Below are 24,002 nucleotides of genomic sequence, written 5' to 3'. Positions count from 1 at the left end.
AAGGCTGGGGATTGAACCTGCAACCCAGGTACATGCACTTGACCAGGAATTGAGCCCATGACCCTTTGGTGCACGGACCAACACTCTAAGCACTAAGCAACACTAGCCAGAGCAAGATTTTAAATTTTTAATAAATTAAAAATAAGTTTTTACATAAGATTACATAACACATGGAGGGAGAGAGAGTACAAAGCTGAAGGTCTGTGGGACACCATGATTCTGGGGAGGATGCAGGATGCTGCTTCTCTGGGTGAGGAGTGCAGACTCTGCCGCCCACTGTGGCACCTGGGTGGTTTCAGATGGGGTCCAAGATGCACCTTTCCTCAGAGTGCATCAGCGTCTTCAGTCTCCAGAACAGAGAAGGCCTGACCCAGGGGCCTCTTGGTAGCCACCAAAACCAGGTTTCTGGGAGAGAGTTCAGGGCTGAAGATGGGCAGGAGCTCAGAATGGAAGCCTGGGAGAAAGGCAGGACTGCTGAGAAGGGTAGAAATGAAGCCCACTCAGACCCACTTCTTGCCCAGGCTGCAGGCAGGCATAGCCCCTTTCCCCCATGGAGGCCTCGGGATACTAAGGAGACCCGGGTCTCTACCGGGAACACCGGTGCCTGAGGTACTGACTTGGGAGAAGGCAGCCCTCAGTACTGCCTGGGACACTCGCTTAAAGTACACTTCAGGAATGTACGCCGGAGGCCGAGTCAGTAGGAATCTCTCTTTACAAGTCCCCCACCCCACTTCCATCCCACGGTGACTCTGAAGCAGGTGGTCTAAGAACCACTACAGTGATGAACTGTGGGACCCGAAGGAGGAACCCCAAGGTCCAGCCCCTCTAGCCCTAGGTCCCTGCTGTCGGCCGCCCTCACCCTGCTCCTGAAGGAACAGCAGCCGGTCCAGTAGAATCAGTGTCTCCACCAGTGGGGCCAGCAACAGGGCCAGGCTGAAGAAAGCTACCACGCGGTTCTCCTGGGCCTGGTGGGCCTGAAGAGCAGCCAGATTCAGCGGCAGCTGGGGATCCAGCCCCACCCGCTGCAGCCCCCGCTGCACATATCTGTGGGTCAGCCACACACAGCACTCAGTTGGTTTTAGAACCTCCACCTCCCACGCAAACTGTCCACTCCTCGTTTGATTCCAACTTTGCTTGATTTGCTACCCTAATCTGTATTTTTCTTTTTTGGTGTTAATTGATTTTAGAGAAGGAGGACGGGGGAAACATCGATGTGAGAGATACATTGATTGGTTGCCTCCTGTACTCACCCCGACTGGGTGGGGATCAAACCCACGACCTGCCATGTGCCCTGACCGGGAATAGCACCAGGGCCTGCTTTCTGTCACCCTTCGGCCTATTCCGGTGCACAGGACGACCCTCCAACCAACCGAGCCACACCCTCCAGGCAGGGCCTAATTGGCACTTTTAAATGTTTCTCTGGCTGTGAGTTGTCTATCCAACAACAAATTGATCCAAAAATGTATTTTCAGCCAGACCTGTCCAATTACTTAGCCATATTCTTAACATTTAAGAGTCTTGACAGTCTACTGATAAAAGAATGACAACTCCCTTTTAAAGAAATCTTGAGAAGCTGCCCCAGTCAGAGAACTCAATCACTCCCCTGCCTGCATTTCGCTTCACTGTAGGACTTGCTAACGAGCGAGGGTGGGAGGGGAATCGGACCTCCGGTGGGCTCCCAACACCCCTGCCCCGCAACCTCCTCCAGCCTCACTCTTCAATCTTGAGCTCGTGGACCCTGGGGATCCCCTGCACGCCTGGCCGACGGAGCTTGGGCTGGACGTGCCGGATGACCGTCTCCAGTGCTGCCCGGTAGCAGTGGGTTCGGAGGCCAGGGCCTGCTCTCTGTAGCCTCTCGGCATATTCTTCCAGGGCGTGGCAGGCCCCCTCCCGCAGCCTGTAGGACAGTTCATGGCCAGGCAGCGCAGCCACCCACTGACTCAGTGGGTAGCCGCCAGGGGTCACTCAGCTTCATGTAGCAGCAGCCCACTGAGGCCAGGGCCACCACCTCAGGGCAGGAGGAGAAGTGCCTCAGCAAGGCGACGCTCAGGTCCCCGCAGGCATGGAGGCCTGTCAGCAGCAAGCGGGCCTCACCCTGAGGGGAGGTCTCCAGCGGAAGCAGAACCTCCTCACACAGGGTCCTAGGGTCTACCCACTGGGCCACATGGTGCGGGGAGCGGTGAGAGTGTGTTTGCACCACCTGTGGAGGGAGGAAAGGACAAGGCAGCTGGGAAGTCTGTGTGCTGTCCCCATGCCACCTCAGGCTGCAGGAGGGGTCTGTCCTCTGTGTTCCCTCCTAAGGAAGAAGATGGAGAAGAAGCTGGGGCATGGGAGAGAGCTAGACCTGGAACCAGAAAGGATAAATTACGGATGTGTCGTTATAACTGCAAATTTTTCATGTCTGAGTCCCAATTTCCTCATGTGTAATGAGTCTAATACCCGACTGGCCACTTCACAGGTGGTGAGATGGATGGATCTGTGTGGAAAGCACTTGGAACCAGAGAGTGCCTCTAAGATGCGAAGAGGCTTTGGCGAAGGGGAGACCTGGGGGAAGGGTAGCGGGGATCGGGACATCATCTCAAGCTGAGAAACTTGAAAGCGGGAATCCAGCCAGGCAGACCCCGCTGCTGCAGTCCTGGCTGCAGTAAGGGCAGGCCTACCTGCGGGTTCCTCTTCTCCTCTTTTCCCAGAGTCTGCAGGAGCTCCTGGTCCAGGTGCTGGGCTCTCTCCACCAGCCTCTGATCCCCTTCGATGCTCTTCACCTTCAGCCCTAGCCCCAGAGACATGAAGCGGGAGAGATGGCCCTGGAGTCATGAGAGGAAGGGTAGAGACAGCCCTGTTCAGCTCTTATCTACTGTCACCTCTTTCAGTGGCCAAGACACCTGGGTCCCAAGCGCCCAGAGGGCTTAAATTCTACCGTTTACTTCTATCACTCCTTGGTACCTGCCTCCCTGGGCCTAGGCCTGACAACCTGTTGCCTTCCAGCTGTTCTATCCCCACACTCAACCCCCTGCCTCCCCCTTCTCCACACACACACACAAACAACAACAAAAATAAGAATGTTAGGTGTTGGGGGGGGGGGGGGGGGGACCCGTATATGTCTGGCTCACCTGGCCTGAGCCTACATCCACAACCTGGGTGCAGCCTGTGAGGTCACTCAGCTTTTTCACCAACTGAAAGAGAAGGGAACAAAGGTCTCTTGGCCATTGGTTCTTGATTCCCGGGACCATTAGCCATAATGAGGGTGGAGAAGATGAAGATGGCAGAGGAAGAGGGGTAGAGGGTGCCACGGAAGATACGAGATAGGGAAACCAGAACTAGGGGTGCTGACCCTGGGCTCAGGCTACTCTCCTCCCTCCTCTAAGGTCAGTGATTCAACCTCCCCCCAGAACAAGAAGAGCCCCTCTGTGAAGCCATGAACAGATTATGGAGGCGTGAACACAGGAATAAGACAGTGACTCCGACAAGGCTACCAACCAACCCAGGATAAAAAACAAAACAAAAAACCACAAATCCCCCAAACCAGCATCAAGCTGGGGTTTTCCTACACCTGCCAAGGAAGGGACCAGCAGATGATATAAGGTGTCCACATCTTTGTCCTTTCCTCCCTCCACTGGCTTCAGTCCCCAGGCTCCCAGACACCACCTATACCCCAGGCATCTCCTCACCTCTCCCAGCCGCCGGATCTCATGCTGCTTCTTGGGCCTGACATGTTTTCGGAATGGAGCTTTAAGTCGGGAGCTCTGGCTGGGGTTCTCCCGAAACTCTGAGGGGGCCTGAAACTTAGGTGTCCGGGTAAAGGCCAAGGCATAGGCTGTGGACTTCAGGGCCAGCAGGGTGAGTGGCCACACTGACCTGTACCTGAGATAGCCCGGCCCAGAACCCCAGTGAATCGTCCCATTGTGTCCTGGGTGCACCCGTTTACAACCCAGGAATCCCTTGTGAGACCCTCTGAGCAATGCCTGGCTACAGGGTTCAGTGCCAAGTCCCCCAGCACAGGGCCCCCCTTGCCCATACCTGACCACTTCCCCTTCCCCAGGCATCCCCAGCAGCTGTGTGGCCAGTTGTGGCGGGTTCAGTCCATCCAATGCTTCCTGCCATGAGCAAGGGAGTGTGCCCCACAGATTGTCTGTAAAAAACTCCTGCAGAAGGGGAGAAGCAATCAGCAGGCTCCTACCTTTCCCAAGCTTTCCCACCCCACTCTCAACACAGGGCCACTGGCTGCATCCAGCAGGTACCTACTACGCATCCGAGCTACCTCTTCTCTAACGCCCGCCCCAGCCTCCCACTCCTTCCTCAGAGCCCAGACTGCATTCTGAACACACCGCTCCTTTTAGCAATTTCCCACTTATTTGTCTGTTTTCTCCATTCAACTGAATGAAGAACCTAGAGAAGGATGGTGCCTTCTCTACAATCCCATCCACACCGCCGCAGTGACTAACATGCAGTGTTAGTATGTTACCATTTAGTAACGGACCCGTATATGTCAGACACTTGATAGGCCAGAATGTATTTTTATTCATTCATTTGTTGAACACAAATTCTGGAGTTTTGGGTATAAACCACGTTCTATTCTAGGCTCTGAGGATACAACAATGAACCAGACAGACAAAATTCTTACTCTTGCACAGTTCACATTAAAAAGAGATGTTTTTCAGAACATCAAATGACACATGGATAAGAAAACACTAACAAAACAGTAGGAGACGTTGAGACAGTACCACTTTAGGTAAGAGTAATGAGGAAAAGACCTGAGTTGACACTTGAGCTGAGACTTGAATGATGAACAGGAAACAGGCATGTAAAAAAAAATTATGTAATAGCAAACACTTATTAAATACTTATAATATGCCAGGCACTGTTCTAAACATTTTATATATATATATATATATATATATATATATATATATATATACATTATATATATATATATATACATATATATATATATACACACACACACACACACACACATACACACACACACACACACACATTTAATCCCCAAAACAACCCTATGAGGTAGGTACCATTTTTATCCCTCATTTTACAGATAAGAAAACTAACACACAAGTAAGTAACTTGCCCAAATCAAAAAGCTAGTATCAGAGCTGAGATTTGAAATCAACCTGACTTTAGAATTCTTGCTTTTAACCATTCTACTCTATAGCCTTTCTGCTGAGGACAAACATTCCTGGCAGATCTGTAAGAGCAAAGACCCAGATGTCTGCCATATTTGTGGAGCAAAAATCAGGCCACTGGAGGTACAGGATAGTGAATGTGGGAGAGAATGAAATGTGACAGGATTCAAGAGACAGCAGGGGACAATCCCATAGGGCTTCATGGGTAGCACAGGTATTGGTAAAGAGTTAGGATTTCATCAAAACACCTAGGAAGCAAGGGACTGCCATGATCAGATTTTTATTTTAAAGAGATTAATCTGGCTGCTTGTGAAGAGTTGATTATGGAGGGACTGAAGTAAACACAGAGATTAATTAGGAAGCAGTCCAGGAGAGGTGATGGTAGGTTGGTCCAGGATGGTAGCAATGAAATGGAGACAAATGGGTGAACTTGGTATCTTTTCTAGAGGTAGAGCCAACAGGAAGTGTTGAAGGATTGGACTGTAGATCAGTGAAGGAAAGAGCTGAATCAAGAATGGCTTCTGGCCCTAACCAGTTTGGCTCAGTGGATAGAGCGTCGGCCTGCGGACTCAAGGGTCCCGGGTTCAATTCCGGTCAGGGGCATGTGCCTTGGTTGTGGGCACATGGCCAGTGGGGAGTGTGCGGGAGGCAGCTGATTGATGTTTCTCTCTCATCAATGTTTCTGACTCTCTGTCCCTCTCCCTTCCTCTCTGTAAAAAATCAATAAAATATTAAAAAAAAAAAAAGAATGGCTTCTGGGTTTAGGGGCTGAACAATTCAGTGGATGCTGGTGCCACTAACACATCATCTCATTCATTCTTCATAAGGACCATTCAAACAGGATTCCATGTTACAGCTGAGCAACCCGGGGTAGGAGGAATTTTCATTTCATACCTATGTAAGTTAACACAGCAGGGGAGGCAGGATTCTAGTTGGAGCCTGTCTAATTCTAAAGTTTAAATTGTCCATTACATTACAAAACCAGGAATTTATTCAAAGCGTGGATGAATGAACTTGTGTGTTCTGGGAATACCTCACATGCTTCTAGGACAGTTCAACGTAGCTGCAAGCGTGCTTTTTATCACTTTGGATTTGGAAAAATAACCTAGATATTAGAAATATGAATGTTTGTCATCTGCAAAAAAACAAAAAAGAAGCTCCCCCGTTTTAACCCCTTCTTGTAACGACAGACTGAAAATCATGAAAGAAAAGAAATGAGACCCTAATTCTCCAGATCAGTGGTTCTCAACCTTCCTAATGCCTCGAACCTTTAATACAGTTCCTCATGTTGTGGTGACCCCCAACCATAAAATTATTTTCGTTGCTACTTCATAACTGCAATTTTGCTACTGTTATGAATCGTCATGTAAATATCTGATATGCAGGATGTATTTTCATGGTTACAAATTGAACATAATTAAAGCATAGTGATTAATCACAAAAACAATATGTAATTATATATGTGTTTTCCGATGGTCTTAGGCGACCCCTGTGAAAGGGTCATTCGACCCCCAAAGGGGTCTCGACCCACAGGTTGAGAACCGCTGCTCCAGATGCTCTCCCTGTCGCGGGCTCCCAGCCAAGCACACAACCAGGAGCACCCCGTCCCCAACCCCGTGGCCTCACGATGATATAGGCGTCCAGGATGGAACGGTAGAGCGACAGCACCCGGGTGAGATTCACAGCTAGCTGCCTCCTCTCCTCGAGAGAGAGGCCCCGGGCGGAAACGCCTGGCATCGGGGCCCGGTCGGTGGCGCCTGGAGCGAGAACGCGGTGAGGACGGAAGCAGGGTCGGCACCACGCGGATCCAGAGCCCGGGCTGGGTTCAGCTCTGCGGGCGGGGCGAGAAGAAAGCGCTCAGCATTGGCCCGAGACGCTGCCTCTTCCAGGTTCCAGATGGAGGTTCAAGACCCGAGGCTTCCTCCTGACATCACAGGTCGCGACGTCCACAGCGCGAAGCTGTCAGCGCGGAAAACAAGCGGCGTGGGCTGCCCGACTGTGACGCCACAGAGGCGAGCCGCAGCGTTCAGGCCCCGCCCACCCCGCGCACGCCCCGCCCACCCCGCGCACTTCCCGCCCATTCCGGAAGTGGGGCTCGGGGCCCTAGCGCGCGGCAGTTCCCGCTCGTCTCGGCCTCCCCACACCTTCGAGTTGTACCTCCACGGGGCTAGAGGGGCCGGGAGCGCACCCCGCCTCGCCGCGCTGCCGCTGCTCTAGCACTCGGAAGCCCGGACCTCGCTCCCAGGAGCAGAGATCCTACGGCCTCCGGCACGTTCCCCGCCGCGCGCCTGCCGGCCCGGGGCCCCGTCGGTGCGCGCCCATTTCCGTATCCGGTTCTAAGCGTTTCCGTTCTCAGCGGGCACATCTGAGAGGTAGGTGGTGATGGCGAGGAACAGGCTTCTGGACCGCCCAAGTGTGCTCGCCGAGGTAACTGCTCCCGGCCTCGGCCTCCCCCCACGCCCACCCCCGCTGCTGTGTGTTGTAAAAGGTCCTTTCTTGGGAGAAGGACGTGGGTGAGAAGCATGTGGAGATGGCCTCCACCCGGAAACGGGGGAAAGGGGTACCTGGAGTTACACCTATTCGTGGGACCCGCGCTGGGGATGCCTGGCAGATCTAGATAGATGCCAGGTAAGAGTCATCTACGCCGTCCTCATCCCTGGTTTCGAGCGTACTTAGACGTTCTCTCCCTGGGCGGATGTAGAGCCCACCTGTCCCGGCTTTCCAGACTCGGAAAGAGAATCAGGCTGGTTGGCCCGCCAACCCCCTCATTTTACCAGTGGGACAGATCTAGAGAGGGGGAGGTGACCTTCCTGAGGCCATGGGACTGATGAATCGCGGGCTTGTCTCGGACAGTGTCCTTCCGTCACTTCACATTACAGATTTGCTCCCCCTCTACCTGGGAGGTTGCTCTGCTTTATTTCCTACCTTAAGTTCTATGGAGATGGGTCGTATTGTTCTCCCATCTGGGATCTGTTATCAGTTCACTTTCTTCCCCAGGGTATACTCCAAACCTTCGGATGCTGGCCTGTGGGACTCAGCAGAGGATGAGTCCTCTCTCCTTTCATTGGTGAGCCACTCTTCCCAGCTGCTCTCCTACCATCCACCATCCTCATGTCTACCTTACTCCTCAATCTGGATTTTGGCGAACCTCCCCCCAAAAAGGCATTAGAAGGGAATGCCAAGCACCAAAAGTTTGTCAGGAAGCGGCGGTTCTTAGAGAGGAGAGGCTTTCTGAATAAGAAGAAACAGCCCCCTAACAATGTACCTAAGTTGCACTCAGAACCTGCAAAGAAAGGGGTAACTCCTCAGGTGGATGGCGCTTGGAAAATTTCTCCCCCTCCAAAAAAGAAGAAGACTGCAGACTCGAGCAGTGGGTCAGAGCGGTCCCTGGACAAGAAAGCCTCGGTGCCCTGGCTGACCCCTGCCCCTTCACAGAAGACTGGTTCTCTTGTGGCGAAAGCGGATTTGCTGGAGGAGTTCCAGAGTTCCCTTCCAGAGATTAAGAGCCCCCCAACTCGCCCTCAGAAGAAGAAGAACCCCCAAAAGAACCCTATTCAGAAGAATACACCACATAACTCCACCCTGGCTCGTTCAGAGAATAAATGCTCTGGAGCAGCCCAGAAGACGCCAGGGAAGATGGTGGCAATTGACTGTGAGATGGTGGGCACAGGACCCAAGGGGCATGTGAGTTCCTTGGCTCGATGTAGCATCGTCAACTACAACGGGGATGTGCTCTACGATGAGTACATCCTTCCCCCCTGTCACATTGTGGACTACCGCACCAGATGGAGTGGTATCCGCAAGCAGCACATGGTGAATGCTACCCCCTTCAAGATTGCTCGGAGCCAGGTGAGCGTCATGGGGCACAAGGATAGCAGCCAGGTGGGTGGGGAGAGGTCCAGGTAAGTGCGGACAGTGTTGGTGGTAGGAGAAGGCAGAATGTTTACAGAAAGAGCTGGGGATTATTTGTATAACTGGAACAGGTAGCCTGCAGTGAAGGGGATAAAAGACACAGGGTTGATGTGTCCGATTTCTAATTTCACCCATTGAGCAAACCTGCTCATTGTAGCCCTGTGCTGGGTCCTGGGAGCACAACAAATGAATAGGAAAGGAAGATGAACCAGGGAGGCCTGCAGAGGGCGCCCTTGGTCCACATCTTTGTAAATTTCAGCGTCACATTCTTTGCCTATTCTAGGACACACTCTGTTCCAATAATTGCTCATATGCCAAAACAGTGGAATTTTTTTTCTCAAACTATAAGGGAAAGTTTAATTAGGAATTCATAGAGGTAAAGAAGTGAGTGTTAGAAGAAATGGGCTCAGAAAACAAGTTCAGAGGCAAAAAGGGGGGGGGGGGTGACCCTTGGAGCTTAGGAGAGAGAAGGGTAAAGGAAATATGCCTCGGAGGAAGAAGAGGAGGAGAGGGAAGATGTGGGTGTGCTCCCAGGAGGGGAGAGCGCCTAGCCTTCAGAATGGAGTTAAAGAACATTGTCTTCATTAGGCTTAGGAGAGGCAGAAGATGGGGTGGGTCTCTGACAGCAAATCCACTCAGCTTTAACAAGGGCTTTGTGTTGAAGTTAATGTGAAGTAAAGGTGTTGGTGGACAATAAACTGGAGGTGAAATCAAGAGCAACTAAATACTTAGTTGATTACACTACATCTGGTTTTCATCATAAATCACTTCCCAGTGCCCAAGCTGTGCATGAGATTAAGGCAGTGATGGCGAACCTTTTGAGCTCGGCGTGTCAGCATTTTGAAAAACCCTAACTTAACTCTGGTGCCGTGTCCCATATAGAAATTTTTTAATATTTGCAACCATAGTAAAACAAAGACTTATATTTTTGATATTTATTTTATATATTTAAATGCCATTTAACAAAGAAAAATCAACCAAAAAAATGAGTTCGCATGTCACCTCTGACACACGTGTCATAGGTTCGCCATCACTGGACTAAGGTCTATCCCAATGAGTCTGGCCCCTCCCAAGAGGTCCTGTTGGGAGGTCACGCACTGATTTTTCTAGGACTATTGCTCTTGCTCACAACCTATTTGGAACTCCATTTTGGAGTGGCCTTCAGAGCCCATGGCATAGTTTTTGGTTGTCCTCACTGGTAGGTAGTATGTCATACTTTAGGATCCTGGAATCATGGGAAGCTACTTGGTTGCAAGTCTAGTGTGCATAAGTTTCCTGAACAGCTGGTAAATACCCTTTGGTTATGACAGGAGGAGCTATACAGCAGTGAAACTGACTTTCTGTTAAAACAGCACTGCTCTGGCTCAGTGGTTGAGCATCGACCCATGAACCAAGAGGTCCCTAGTTCAATTTCAGATCAGGGCACATGCCCAGATTGCAGCCCGATCCTCAGTCGGGGGCGTGCAGGAGGTAGCCGATTGATGTTTCTTTCTCATCGATGTTTCTGTCTTTCAAAAAAAAAAATTAATAAAAACATTCAAAACAAAACAGCACAGGCATGGGTCACCCACTTCTCTCTACAGCCTTAGTCTACAAGTGATTCTTTTTTAAAAAATACATGTTTTTATTAATTTTAGAGAGGGAGGGAGAGAGAGAAAGAAACATCGATCTGTTGCTCTCATACGCACCCCAACTGGGGACCAAACCCGCAACCTGGGCAAGTGCCCAGACCTGGAATTGAACCAGCGACCTTTCCATGCACGGAATGACGCTGAACTAACTGAGCCACACTGACCAGGGCCATAAGTGATTCTTAATCTTTTATGGTTTGTAGACCTTTTGAGAATATGATGAAAGCCATAGACTCTCCCTGCAAAAAAACAAACTGTATACTAGTATATATATGTATTGGCCTGTAATTTGGGGCTTCTGTCACCTCCCTGGAGCCCATCTTTGACTCCGTTTGTCCCAGCCTTCTGCCTAAGGTCAACATAATGATAATGTTTAGAGAACTTCAAGTAGCAAGCCAGAAACAAACTATATAGTTACATAAACATCCTGAATGTGAGTGTGATTTAAGACTGTAGCAAGTTAATCTATCATTGGAGTGGAAATTAATGAGAAGGTAAGAAATCACAGACGATGTAAGTTCTAAAAGGGTTACACTGAAAAATATCTACTGTCAGGGAAGGGGGTTCGGGGACTGGGTGAAAGTGAAGGGATTAAGAAATACAAATTGGTAATTTTAAAATAGTCATGAGGATATAAAGTACAGCATACGGAGTGTAGTTAATGACATTGTGATAACTATATGATGCCAGGTGGATGCTGGAAATATTGGGAAGAACACCTTGTAAAGTACTAGTATATGATTGTCTAACCACTATGCTGTACTCCTGAAACTAATACAAAATAGTATTGAAAATAAGCTGTAATTGAAAAATAAAAATAATGCACACGTGCACACACACAAATACCTACTTTCACCTTGTGGGGAGAAGATAGATTTTAAGTGAAAGAAAACTTGGGGGAGAGGGCATTTCAAGGAGAAGGAGGTGGGCACTTGATGGAAAGAATCTGAAAGGACCTAGGACCACGGTGGACTTTTAGGATGCAGGGCTCCACCTGAGTCCTACTCCTTACTACTCTTCCATGCCCATTTCAGATCTTGAAAATACTCACAGGGAAGATAGTGGTGGGACATGCCATCCACAATGACTTCAAAGCCCTTCAGTACTTTCACCCCAAGTCTCTTACCCGTGACACGTCCCATATCCCTCCTCTCAACCGGAAGGCTGACTGCCCAGAGAACGCTACCATGTCTCTGAAGCATCTCACAAAGAAGCTGCTGAACCGGGACATCCAGGTAACCTCTCCCCAAAGGCTGCCGGGCCCCTTGGTTGGACACTGGGGGGGTCCTTTCTTACTGCCTCTCCAGGCTCTGGGCCCACAATTCCTTTGTAGAGAAATCCAGGCAGGCTGCTCTTAAAGGAAGAGCTTTGGGCTAAGAGGCCCATTGATCTCTATGTGTACATAAGGATAATTCCTGTTCGCTACCAGTGTTCCAAATTGTACTTGGGAAAGGAAAAAAAAGTCTTAAGTGGGTGTAAAACCCTAAGAAACTAGAAAACCAGGTGGTGGTGGTTGAAAGACCTCAGAGTGGATGCAAGGGCCTCTCATGTATTTCACATATTTGGCATTCAAGAAGGGGGTGACCTGCCTGGTAGAGGGTGTAGACATGCCATAAAGAGGTAAGGAACTGGGGAAAATGGAAGACTTAGAAGGCCTGGCTGTGATCTAGATGTCTTGTCTCTACAGAATGGAAGAATATGGCATTCACATGTTGCCACAGAAAGGATTGAGGTGGATAAGAGCAGACTTCCTAGGAGTTGAACCCTTGAAATTAAATAAGGAGTAGGGCCCTACCATAGTTCTACCTTTGCAGCCTACTAACTGCAGAAACAACTGCTTATATAAGGGGTTAGGGGGAACCGGTAGGGAAGGGGGAAAAACAACACTTCTTAAAAAATCTTTATTGTTGAAAGTATTACATATGGCCCTTTTCCCCCCATGGCCCTCTCCAACCTCCCCCTTCCCCCCCCACGCCCCCCAAGCCTTCACCACCCCATTGTCTGGTCTATGGGTTATGCAGATAAAACAACACTTTCTTATAGCCCAATGCTTTTCTCTTCCTCCCTCGTTTAGGCTGGAAAAAGTGGACATTCCTCTGTGGAAGATGCTCAGGCCACCATGGAGCTGTACAAGTTGGTTGAAGTTGAGTGGGAACAGTACCTGGCCCAGAATTCCCCTAAAGATTAGCAGCAGTGGGGACACAGGGCAGTGAACCAATGGATGGCTCTACCGCACCTTTGGAAGCTAGAGTTATTGGGGAGGGTGAGAGGCTCTACCCCAGACTTAATATCCATTGAAATCTCACCTCAGGTGTTGTGTTCTGTGTCTGGTTAAGTATCCCATGGAAGGAGGAAGTTTCCGTGCCAGCACCCAGCCCTATACTGTTTACCTCTTAAATGGTGCTAACCACAGGCCCCAGAGTGCTTTGTTCTAGTCAAGCTTTTTTACTTTCAAGGGCAGGGCATATTGGGAAATTTAGTCTCCCAAACTGCCTTATCCAAGGGTGGCCATTGTATGCCTTCTGTTCTCAAGTGGTGAACAGCACCCCTTTTCACTCTCAAAAGTATCCTGGTTGGATGATAAATTGTATGATCGCATATCAGAGTCTACATCTAGTTTGTGTCAGGATATCGCCTATTTATCCCACCCTGACTTCCAGAGAAGCCATCCCTGGTGAGGTGTGGTCCGTAGGATTACAGGGCAGTCGAGGTAAGAGTGTGACTTGGAAGTCAACTTTTATGATTTAGGAAGGCTGTCTCTTTCCTAAAGCATGAGAGGATTTATTTAACTGAGATCCCACTTGGTAGGTTAAAAGATTTAAAATGTTTAAATGGTTTTAGTCTTTTTTTCCCCCTGTCAAGGGTAAAAATTTTATTTTTAAATATATTTTTTATTGTTGATTGTATTACAGATATCTCCCATTTCTCCCCTTACCCCTGTCCTCCCAGCAGTTTTTAGGCTTTTACTTTGCTAAACCAAGCCTCTAAAAACTCAAATTGTTCCCTTGGTAAGTTTTTTTCTTGATAAATTTTAATAATGGAAAAACAATTATGTGGTGTTTTGTGTTTTGTTTTTTTAGAGATGAGGGGAGAGAGAGAAAAACATCAAAGTGAGAGAGAAACATCAATCAGTTGCCTTTCATATGCACCCTGACCAAAGATTGAACCCACAACCTGGAACTGTGCCCTGACTGGGAATCGAACCCGCCATCTTTTGGTGTACGGGACAACGTTCCAACCCACTGAGCAACCCAGCCAGGGTGTGTGGTATTTTCTTATTAACTTTACATTAAACTTTTGTCACGGGTCCTGTAAGGCTATAATTCTGTAAGGGGGTTCCAGAGTCTCTGGATGACACTAACTAGGCCCTTGTTTGCTGGAAATCATGGGGAAGCACTGACCAAGCCTTTTGTGTAGCCCGTGTGCTCTGGCGCCTTGTCCTCATCCTTACCACATACCAAGGACCACACCTCAAATCACACCCCAAGCCATTAGGATGCCTGTATATGGAGTGCATGTGAACAGGAAAGTGACTTGGAGAATGGGCACAAGGGAGTGATGGAGCAAGAGAGGAAGGGTGCTTGGTGCTGCCAGCCTGGTTGCTCCTGCTAGCTCTTCCTTGGTGATTGCACACCCTCATTTTGGGAATGTGAGTCACAGGTCTAACCTTGTGTCTGGGATCACTGTCTTGAGGAAATGCAGACTCCATATATACAGCAGGACTTGTGCCCTCCTGAGTGGCTGGTTTGGCTCCAGGGGCCAGAGTCACGGTCATGGCTGCTTGTAGCAAGGAATTTTCTGCGGCTGCACCAGACTCAACATGGTCTTGTCACGCCCTGTGCTGCAGGATCTGCTTGCACAGGCAGCTGTTGAGTTCTGAGCAAGTTGGTTCCTGCTGAGCCCAACATGAAATGTCCATGACACCTTATAAAGAGGTGCCAAGTGTCCTATACACTAGGAAAGCCACACCCCAAACTGGGTATACACATCAAAGCACATTAGACTGTGCTTACATATACATTATATTGTGATCAGTAAACTAGAAAATTCTCGTTTGAGTTCAGCTTTTAGAGTACCTGTTGGCTGAAACACACCTGGCTTTGTGTGTAGCTTGGTAAAGTAGCAACTGGCTGTCATGCTTCATCCCCTCACCCCCATGTTCTGAAGGGTCCCTGGTCTCAGTCTAACATTGGAAAGAACTCAGTCTTACTTTGCTCGCCAGGAAGAACCTGGGGGACTAAAGAACCTTGTAACCATTTCCTTGCTTTTCTCCCACTTTCTGGTCAGAGCCCAGCTTCCCCTGCAGAGTGCCCGGGGATGTCCTGTCGTCCAGTCCTTCCTTCTCCACCCCTCTGTCCCCAGGATCCCAGGCTTCCACTGATAATAGAAGAGCCCCATTGCAGATTGCTGCCTGAGTCTCTGTCAACAAGTCCTGTTTGGCAGAGTGGACCACATGCATGATAAAACACAAGCTCTTCTGATACTCTCTTCATGGCATAATGATGTTTCTAATGCTAAGAGGTCCCCCACTGCAGGTGAGCCTGGGAAAGGGCAAAGATTGAGAACTGTATATGCCGAACATAAACTTAATAGTCTAAAACTTCATGTAACCAAGTGGTTCTCAAAAGAGGAAGGGGGCCTGGCCGGGTAGCTCAATGAGAGCACTGTCCTGATACACCAAGGTTGCAGATTCCGGGTTAGGGCACAAACAGGAACCAACCAATGAATGCATGGGTAGGGGGAATGGCAGGTCGAAGTTTCTCCCTCTCTCTCTAAAATCAATTTTTTAAAAAAATTCGGATGATAGCACTGTCCCTTTCTCCACTTTAAAGAACCAGGGATCTAGTGAAGGCTCCAAGGAGGAATCATTTAATTCCTAGTTTAACGGATGATTACAGCCGACAATAGGAAAGATCAACAGTGCTGTGATTATGAACTTGCCCCAAGGCATGTTAGCCCAAGTCCAAGTTTAGAGATGAATATCCATGTATGCAATATGCCAGGCACATCTATGAATACCCTATATCTACAGTCTGTGTCTTATTCACAAAGCACCTTCACTTACCTGTACTGTAGAGTAAGTCCACCAAACAGCTGTGTCTTCATAAAAAACGTACAAACCTGTAGAGATATTAGTTATTTGAGCCAAATGGACAACAAATTCCAGGAAGCAAAATCTCAATAAATTGAGAAAATGCTCCTAAGAATGGCAGTTTTACAGCTTATTTTATACATTAGAATCAAAGGAGGAGACATAAGGGGGGGGGGGGGAGACACATGAAATTGATTGGTAGATTAGGGAGACAGGAGAAAGCAAAGGGGAGGGGATCTCTGAGATTGTATAAAAAGTAAAACATACTTTTACATTGGTGGGTATAAGATAGTTGACATTTACAGCACATGGAGATGGTATGTAGGGGAACAAGATAACAATGAGGGATTCTGTGGGATGCTTTGGTGAGGTGGGTATCCCTGAGATCTGGAAAAGGGGATTGACATTCCAAGGGTATGTTATCTTAGATGCAAAAAGACAATAGACAGGCTCATTTAAGACTGACCTTGTCGCCTTGGCTGGTGTGGCTCGGTTGGTTGGGTGTTGACCCATGCACCATAGTTCAATTCCAGGTCAGGGCACATGTCGAGCTTTTGCTGGCTCCATCCCCAGTCAAGGCATGCAAGAGGCAGCCAATTGATATTTCACTCTCACATTGATGTTTCTCTCAATCTCTAGAAATTTTAAAAAAGATTGACCTTTGTCAAGGAAGCTATAGTCCTAGGATGTGACTACCGCCATGACTAGTTTTTGGTTAGGAATTTTTATGTTCAGACTATCCTGTGTGGTTACTTTTGGTCTCTTAAGTTTATAAGGCCCACCTTGCAGGTCTCCCCTGAGCTTGTCAGGTTTAGTATATGGTCCCTTTTTCATCCACAGCTGTATAGAGTAACAGCAAGTTACCTTGTTTGACATTGGGTTTTGAGTTTGATTTTACCCCTTGCTAAATTTGTGATATTGTCACTTTGCTTCTTGGAGCCTAATGATTCTAGCTTCAAAATCCTGGAGATAGATTATATATATATATGTATATATATATATATATATATATACATATATATATATACATATATATATATATTTCAGAGAGGAAGGGAAGAGGAGAGGGAGAGAGAAACATCAATGATGAGAGAGAATCATTGATCGTCTGCCTCCTGCATGCCCCGCACTGAGGATCGAGCCAGCAACCCTGGCATGTGCCCTTGACCAGAATCGAACCCAGGACCCTTCAGTCCACAGGCCGATGCTCTATCCACTGAGCCAAACCAGCTAGGGCCTGGATTCTTTTCTAACTCTTTATGTTTAACTGATGATTGGCAACTCTTTATTGAGTGCTTCTCTGTGCCAGGCACAGTGTTAACCCCTTTAGGTTCATTTTCCCATTCTCTGTAAGAGAGGGGGTGGTATTCTAATCTAACAGCTGAGTAAACCAAGGATGACAAAAGGTAAGAAATCTTCCCCAGGCCAAATAGCTGAAGGTTGGTGGTGCTGGCACTCAGACCTGTCAGGTTTGCCAGTCTGAAGCCTCTGCTATTAGCCACGCCCTACTCTGCTATTAACACATCCAGGTGGCATCTGGTGAGACTTGGAATGCTTCCACTCAAATTTTTATGAAGCACCTGCTATGTGCCAGGCATTTTGCTAGGCATTAAGGGAAGTAGCCTTGTCTTTGCCCCCGAGTTGCGTACAGCAACATGAGGAGAAACCAGTGTACTAATTCCAGTGCACAGTGGCAGGTCCTGTCCACATTCACTGAGAGATTTGAAGCAGGGGAGTGATATGATCAAATTTGAGTATTAGGAAGATGACGCTGGCAGCAGCCAAATGGAAACTGGATTGAAGAAGGGCCAGGAGATGAGTCCTTGTTTGAGTAATTTGGATGAGCAGTGACGGAAGCCTGAATCAATGAAGTGGGAAGATGCATATGAGCATCACTGAGGAGGTAGAATCAACAGGACTCAGAGATCGGGGCAAGAGGACTAAAGATAGACTTGATATTTGTGAATTACAGTGAACAGGCAAGCGTGGTGCCATTGACCACAGTAGAGAACATGGCAGGCAGAAGAGCAGGTTTTTGAAGATGAATTGGGTATTGATTGGGTTGACTTTAAGCTGCCTATAAAGATAGCCAAAGGGAGATATCAGCCAGCAGCTGATACCAGACTGGAACTCAGCAGAGGTAGTAAGTGGCCTAATTGGGGGCAGATTAGCTTTACACATGCAGATGACCTTGGGTCTGGTTGATCCTGAGCAAATGGATATCTTTGATCTTTCAACTCCCAACCAAGTTCCTGTACACACTGGCTTCACAAAGAGTGCTCAGGGAGTGCATGTGTGCCTCACAAGGGGGGACCCACATGTGCTTGGGAGTGGAGACTTGCTGGGTTGCATGATCTTTAGTTATCAAGGCGGTGACTGAGTAGATAAGTGACATGTAGCGGCATTGCTGAGGGGAGGGGTCCTGGTAAGCCAGGTCTCACTCCCCAGCCCTCCCGTGCACCAGTCCCTGGCCTTTGTGAATTCCTACATAGACCTTTGTTCTGGTGTCTTCTCTGCCCTCCCATCACTTAACTGTGCTGACTGACTTGTCTTGTTTCTTTCTTTAATATGTACGGCTTCTGGCCTTATTTAGGGACATCATCAACTATGCTTTCTTTGAAAGAATATATATAACACATAGGATATTGAGAAGCAGGGTGGTTTTAAGAATTTGGCATAGCCGAAACCGGTTTGGCTCAGTGGATAGAGCGTCGGCCTGTGGACTGAAGGGTCCCGGGTTCGATTCCAGTCAAGGGCATGTACCTGGGTTGCGGGCACATCCCCAGTGGGAGATGTGCAGGAGGCAGCTGATCGATGTTTCTCTCCCATCGATGTTTCTGACTCTCTATCTCTCTCCCTTCCTCTCTGTAAAAAATCAATAAAATATATTTTTAAAAAAGAATTTGGCATGGAAAAGCAAGCATACCTTAATTCTCTGCCAGGTTGACTGGGGTCAACCAGATTCCATGCTGAAATGTTTAGGAGCAAAGCTTTAGAATCAGACAGATTCTAAGGAAACACAAGGAAAGCTCTTGCACAGTGTGGGCTCAGTCACGCCTCTCCTCTCCCAGGCCTGGGGATTGAGGGCTGGGCCCTGCGCCTGTGACCTGACCCCTCAGTCTCAGTGCACAGCAGTGCCAGGAACCCAACTCGTCTGGCATCCCTCAGCCAGAGGCAACTTCCCCAAAGGCCAGGCCCTTCATTTCCTACCACCCCGTGGAATCCTGTTTGGTGGCCTCTTTGGAAAGATTCCATGAGAGGGATCCAAACCATAACCCAAGGAGGAAGAAGGAGAGTCCCTTGTTCTGGGAGCTGGGGCCCACACCCAGGACCCACAGGGAGGCAGAGGCAGAGGCAGATAATCCAGCCTGGCCGCTTGAGACCTGAGGCTGTGCTGACAGAGTGGTGAGATCTGGGAAGCTTTCCTGAAGGAGAGGAGGTAGAGCTGGGGTGGGAGCAAAGGGGCCCCGGCTGGGGAAAGGGTAGAGTATTCTGGAGGCTTCCTCAGAGGCTAGAGCCATGCCCCACACACAACCCACCTCTGCCCACTCTCCACTCCAAGGCAGGGACTGACTCCTCCCCGCTTTGGAATCAACTCCCTGAGTCTCCTGGAAGCTGGCACCAAGGGGTCAGGGAGCATATCGGAGGAGACTGGCCCACAGAGACCATATGCCCACAGGCAGTGAGAAGGGCCCATCCCAGAGAGGATGATGCCCTCTCTAGGTTGTGAGCTCAGTGGGAAGACTGACTAACCAAAAATCCAGATCATCTGGAAACCTGTGGCTGACAGTCCCAGAGCTTTGGGACTTAGGAGGTGTGAAACCGTGGCCAGGAGGTTGGCAACTGTGAAATCCAGGAGCTGCTCTCTCCTTTGATCCCCAGGGACATGTCCCTACGGATTCCCAAGTGCCAAAGCTCCCACTTGGATGTGTTCCCCAGGTTGGTAGAGGAGACAGGCCGGGGAGGCTGGGAGCTTCTCAAGGCAGTGCGCCTGCTCAGCCTGGCTAACTGATGTTCACAGCTGCTAGCCCAGTGCCCTTGGGAATTTAGGCCAGCTGAGAGGCCCTGGTGGCTGGGATGGGGTAGGGGGTACTGGGCGGAGACTGTTCAGTCTCTCTTTGACAGCTAACATTTTCCAGAGCTGGCGCCTGCAGGGGAAAGGAAATCGGAGCTTCCCACCTCACACATCTTTTTCCCATTTTGTTCAGGCTGCCCAGGGAAAGCCATTAGGGCTAGGTCAGGCTGGGGCCTCCCCGCCACCCATCTCTCCAGTCTATTATAAGGAGGGGCTGGGGGGGGAGGGTCACTGGAAGGACAAGCCCTAGCCTGCCTAAGGGGCCAGACTCTGAACTCATGCCCCTTCTTAATTCCCTGCCCGCTCATGATGGAAGGGTGGGGGCAGGGACCAGGAAACTGGGCTCCTGGCACCTCCCTTGCTCTTCTTAAATCCCCCTGCACCTCTGATTGTGTCTCTAAGGAGTCTGGCCCTCTGGCCCCTAGGGCCAGGGCCTGGTCAGCAACAAGAAGGGCCCTGGGGTTGGGGAAGCTGGTCCTTATTACTTCACTCCTAGGGCTCCCGCCTCCTGGAGCTGCTAGCACAGCTGGTTTCCATAGGCCCCTAGGAGCCGGGCTGGAGCAACTATTGTGTCTGGAAACAATAGCTGCATTTGGGGGCTGGAGAGAGGAGGGAAATAAAAGCACTCAAGTGCCTTGCAGAGGAGTTCTTCCCCAGCTGCCTGACCTTCCTAAGGCTGACCTGACCTCTCAGCCCCTCTTACCTGGAACCCTCCCCGCACCAGCAGTGAGTCAGTCCATTACCCTCTTTTTATCCCTACCCAGAACCTCCAAGCCCAGACCTGGGACCCCCTCAGTGTCTTCTCTGGGACCTTGCCTTTCCCCCTTCCCTCCTGCCTCTTTCCTCTTCAGTCCTGGAGTCTGGTTATCTGGCCCGGTGCCCACCTTCTGCAGTTCAGGCTAAAGGAGGCACATAGCACACACCCAGTCTGCAGCCCTGCTGATTCATCGAGAAACTCCCTCCAGTTCATCTCAATGAGGAGAGGGGTTCCTAGACCCCCGCTCTTCTTCCATCCCCCAATCTCAGAAAGTGGGAGAGGTGGCACTGGGCGAAGGCTTGGGCTCCCTAGGCCCAGCACCTTGGGCAACAGTGGCAAGCTTCGAGGCTAGACCGCAGGTGTCCAGCTGCCACACTTGTCACAGCTACAGCCTTCCCCCTGGTGCCCTGGACTGCCAGGGGTTAAAGGGCCAGTGCAGGGCAGGAGGTGGGATCAGCAGAGGAGTCTGGCCCAGTCACTGGATCACAAAAGACAAGAGGAGTTTAACTGCAGGTCATGTTGCTGATTGACTTCTCCATCCAGCAGTGCTGCCCTCGAGGGGAGAAGGAGCCACAGCTGGCCAGGGTCAGGCCCAGGTCTGTTTCGCCCTAGATGTGGACTGCCCCCAGCAGTCCCAGCCACACTAGATCCCCATCTCTCCCTGGAGATTCTCTGAGAAGCAGGGAGGCCAGGAGAAAGGGGGGGGGGGGGTGTCAAACTGGTGCTGTTCACTGTACAGTGGGGCCTTGACTTACGAGTGTCCCGACTAACGAGTTTTTCGAGATACGAGCTGTCTCTCGGCCGATATTTTGCTTTGAGTTGCGAGCTAAAATTCGGGTTACAAGCCAGCTTCAGATACCCCACCGCTAGTTGGCGCAGTGAACGTCACAGTGAACGCCACATCAGCCCAGCATCACATGTCTCACTCATTCACTGTTGATTTGACATACGAGTAATTTGAGTTACGAGCTCCGTCATGGAACGAATTAAACTCCTAAGTCAAAGCCCCACTGTAGTAGGAAAGGAAACAGCAGGGGCCTGAGTGGGGAAAAAGATGACCCCCCCGCCCCCATGCCTGACTGGCAAGAAGCACCAATATGGGCAGAGGAAAAGAGAAGCAAAGACCCCAGGGTCAGAGAATAAGGTCAGTGCGGCAGCTGCCAGCACCTGTTGGGGGTCCCCAGGCTCTTCAATGACTACCTGTGTACTGCCCCTCCCCCCGCCCCCTCAAGAGACCTCTTTCAAGGGACAGAGATTCAGTCCAGACACCTCCTCAGTCAGTTCATCCCCTCCTCCTTTTGTCTCCCTTGCTCTTCCGTTGGTTCACCTGACCTGCTCAGCGTGCTGGCCCAGCCCTGAGGAGAGCATTGGCAGCTGGAGCTGGGAACCAGGTAGCAGAGCCAAAAACAACAGAGGAGCCGCCTGGCTGCCTCGCCTAGATGCTGCGCAGCCCATTCCCGGTCTAACTGTAACACCTCCTATTGCAGCTTCTCCCCCCTGTGGTTCTGACCCTACCGGGCCACACCTCCTCCCTTTGCCAAGGCCTGGAGCTGGCCCTAGAGGTCAGCCCGGTGTTCTTTGAGTCCAGCTGCCCATACCTTCCCTAGTGCTCAGGGTCTCTCCCCAGCACCCAAAGGTTTCTGGGAAATGGGTCGCCTATTTTCTGGATCTCTGGCTCCATCTCCCAGCTTGCACGGCAGCTTGCTGGAAGTTCTTTTTGGCCCCATCCATCCTGCTGAATGGCAATTTTATTTAAGAGAATCAGAGCCTTATCAGATTTGAGAAGGGTCCCTGAATCCAGGGAGACAGGAATGGAACATTCCCATGGATATGGAGGATCAGACCAGACCAGGAGGCAGGATGCTCAAGTCCACACTGTGCTAAGTGAAATGCTGAGGGTTAGGGAGACCAGGAGACACAACTGTTCTGGCCCAGCCATTCCCAACTGTTGGTCTGATTGAATAATCGAATCAACACCCCTCCCCTGGGAACTGACCTTTAGGCCACTTCACAATGGACATTCCCTTTCACTGAGACCACATTCCACTTGCTAAGACCATTATCCTTCCCCTCTGGACCTTCCTAGGATCCGGACCGCCCAGAGAATTCTCCGCCCAGAAAAAGCCCACCTAGTGTCCTTTAAAACCTCTGACTCCCTGTCCCTGGGTGCTGGCGCCATTTGGGGGCTCAGCCCATCTGGTATCCAGATGACCTAATAAATTTCTAATCCTTTACCACTTTGGCTGCATGTGTTCTTCCTTGGGCAACCCTAACACCAACTCCTTTTTTCCACTCTCAGACCTTCCACCCTCTGTTCAAGTCCTGCCTTCTTTGCTGCCCCTACAAGGCGTCCCAGAGACTCAAGGCCCACCCCCACCTGGGTTTCATTTCTACATGACTCCCAGCCAACAAACTCTCTGACCCAACAGATGCAATAACACGGCTCAGGGTGAGGCCCTTCCACAAGTGCTGAATTTGGCCAGAGCTTCTCTTTGGCCCCAGTTGGGGGTGAGGGTGAAGGGTACATGACTCTCCCACTCTTCCCATTCCTCCCCCCACCCAGCCTCAAGGGAGTGATAGAGAGGGGTGGGGTGTCTCCTTTTCCCAAGGCCCAGACCCCTTAATCGAGCACACAATATAGCCACTCTCCCTCACACTTCCCCAGCCATGCAGATGCCTGCTCATCTCCATTCCTTCTGTTGCAAAACCAGCCACTTTCCTCTTCGCCACACTGCAATGCAACAGTCCTAGAATGCTCCTTCCCTAATTCTCTCTCTAGCCTGTTTCCTCCTCACTCCGCCCATCCTGCCTCTGCTCCCCCAGCTTTTCTCACCAACTTTGCACCCTCCCCAACTTGAGTCTTCAAATTCCTGGGAGAGCCCCCAGAGGGGTATGGCCCAGGCTCCTAGAAAGGGGGAGCGGGTTGCCCCCACCAGATCTGGTCGTAATTAAAAGACCAGCGACATTGAGAAATTCCTTATTGATCCCGGCAGGAAATTAGAGCCAGTTGTTTGGGACTGAGCGACCGATGCTGACTAAGCTCCCCCCCATTGCTAGGTTCCCCGGCCCCTCTCCTAGGCTCCCCCACTCTCCCATTCTCCCTCCGTTAGGCCCCTTCCCCCTTACCACCCCAGCCCAGCCGTCTCATCCCATTCCCTTTCCTTGACTCCCTTCCCCAGCATCTTCCCTAAGCTCCGCACCCACCCACCCGCCCTCACCCCTGCACTTTACAACGGGTTAACGGGGCTGCTGGAGGCTGAGACCTCCAGCCTCGCTTGCTCAGCACCCTCCTCCAGACCCCCGGACCACCTCCCTCAGCCAAGGTTGGGGTGCAGGGGCTGGAGCTCAGGCCCAGAGCTGCCAAACCACAAACACATCTGGAAAAAATTCCCTT

General features: G+C 50.2%; 2 protein-coding genes across 4 annotated transcripts; one reads left to right on the top strand and one right to left on the bottom strand.

Moving 5' to 3' along the window:
• Positions 1–113: 113 nt before the first annotated feature.
• On the bottom strand, positions 114–7,460 carry METTL25B (methyltransferase like 25B). The gene is given in 10 exon segments (XM_070397436.1): positions 114–454; positions 860–1,044; positions 1,715–1,959; positions 1,961–2,200; positions 2,661–2,804; positions 3,111–3,173; positions 3,669–3,861; positions 4,018–4,142; positions 6,768–6,972; positions 7,299–7,460. Coding segments are annotated over 9 exon segments (1,437 nt in total). The 5' UTR covers positions 6,879–6,972; positions 7,299–7,460; the 3' UTR covers positions 114–323.
• Positions 7,237–15,938, top strand: ISG20L2 (interferon stimulated exonuclease gene 20 like 2). Of its 3 annotated transcripts, none has more exons than XM_070397439.1 (4): positions 7,237–7,513; positions 8,139–8,990; positions 11,719–11,919; positions 12,759–15,938. In XM_070397439.1, exons 2-4 carry the CDS (start codon positions 8,253–8,255, stop codon positions 12,870–12,872), a joined length of 1,053 nt encoding a protein of 350 aa, XP_070253540.1. In that variant the 5' UTR covers positions 7,237–7,513; positions 8,139–8,252; the 3' UTR covers positions 12,873–15,938. The 3 variants fall into 3 exon arrangements, with proteins under 3 accessions (XP_070253540.1, XP_070253539.1, XP_070253538.1); XM_070397438.1 differs by having other exon boundaries at positions 7,237–7,568; XM_070397437.1 differs by having other exon boundaries at positions 7,237–7,769.
• Positions 15,939–24,002: the final 8,064 nt, after the last annotated feature.

The sequence above is a fragment of the Myotis yumanensis genome, unplaced genomic scaffold, assembly GCF_028538775.1.
Source record: "Myotis yumanensis isolate MYYU_CA2020_CCGP unplaced genomic scaffold, mMyoYum1.0.hap1 SCAF_17, whole genome shotgun sequence".
Classification (NCBI taxonomy): Eukaryota; Metazoa; Chordata; class Mammalia; order Chiroptera; family Vespertilionidae; genus Myotis; species Myotis yumanensis.
Note: the sequence above shows the minus strand (reverse complement) of the source record. Positions and strands in the feature narration are given on the sequence as shown.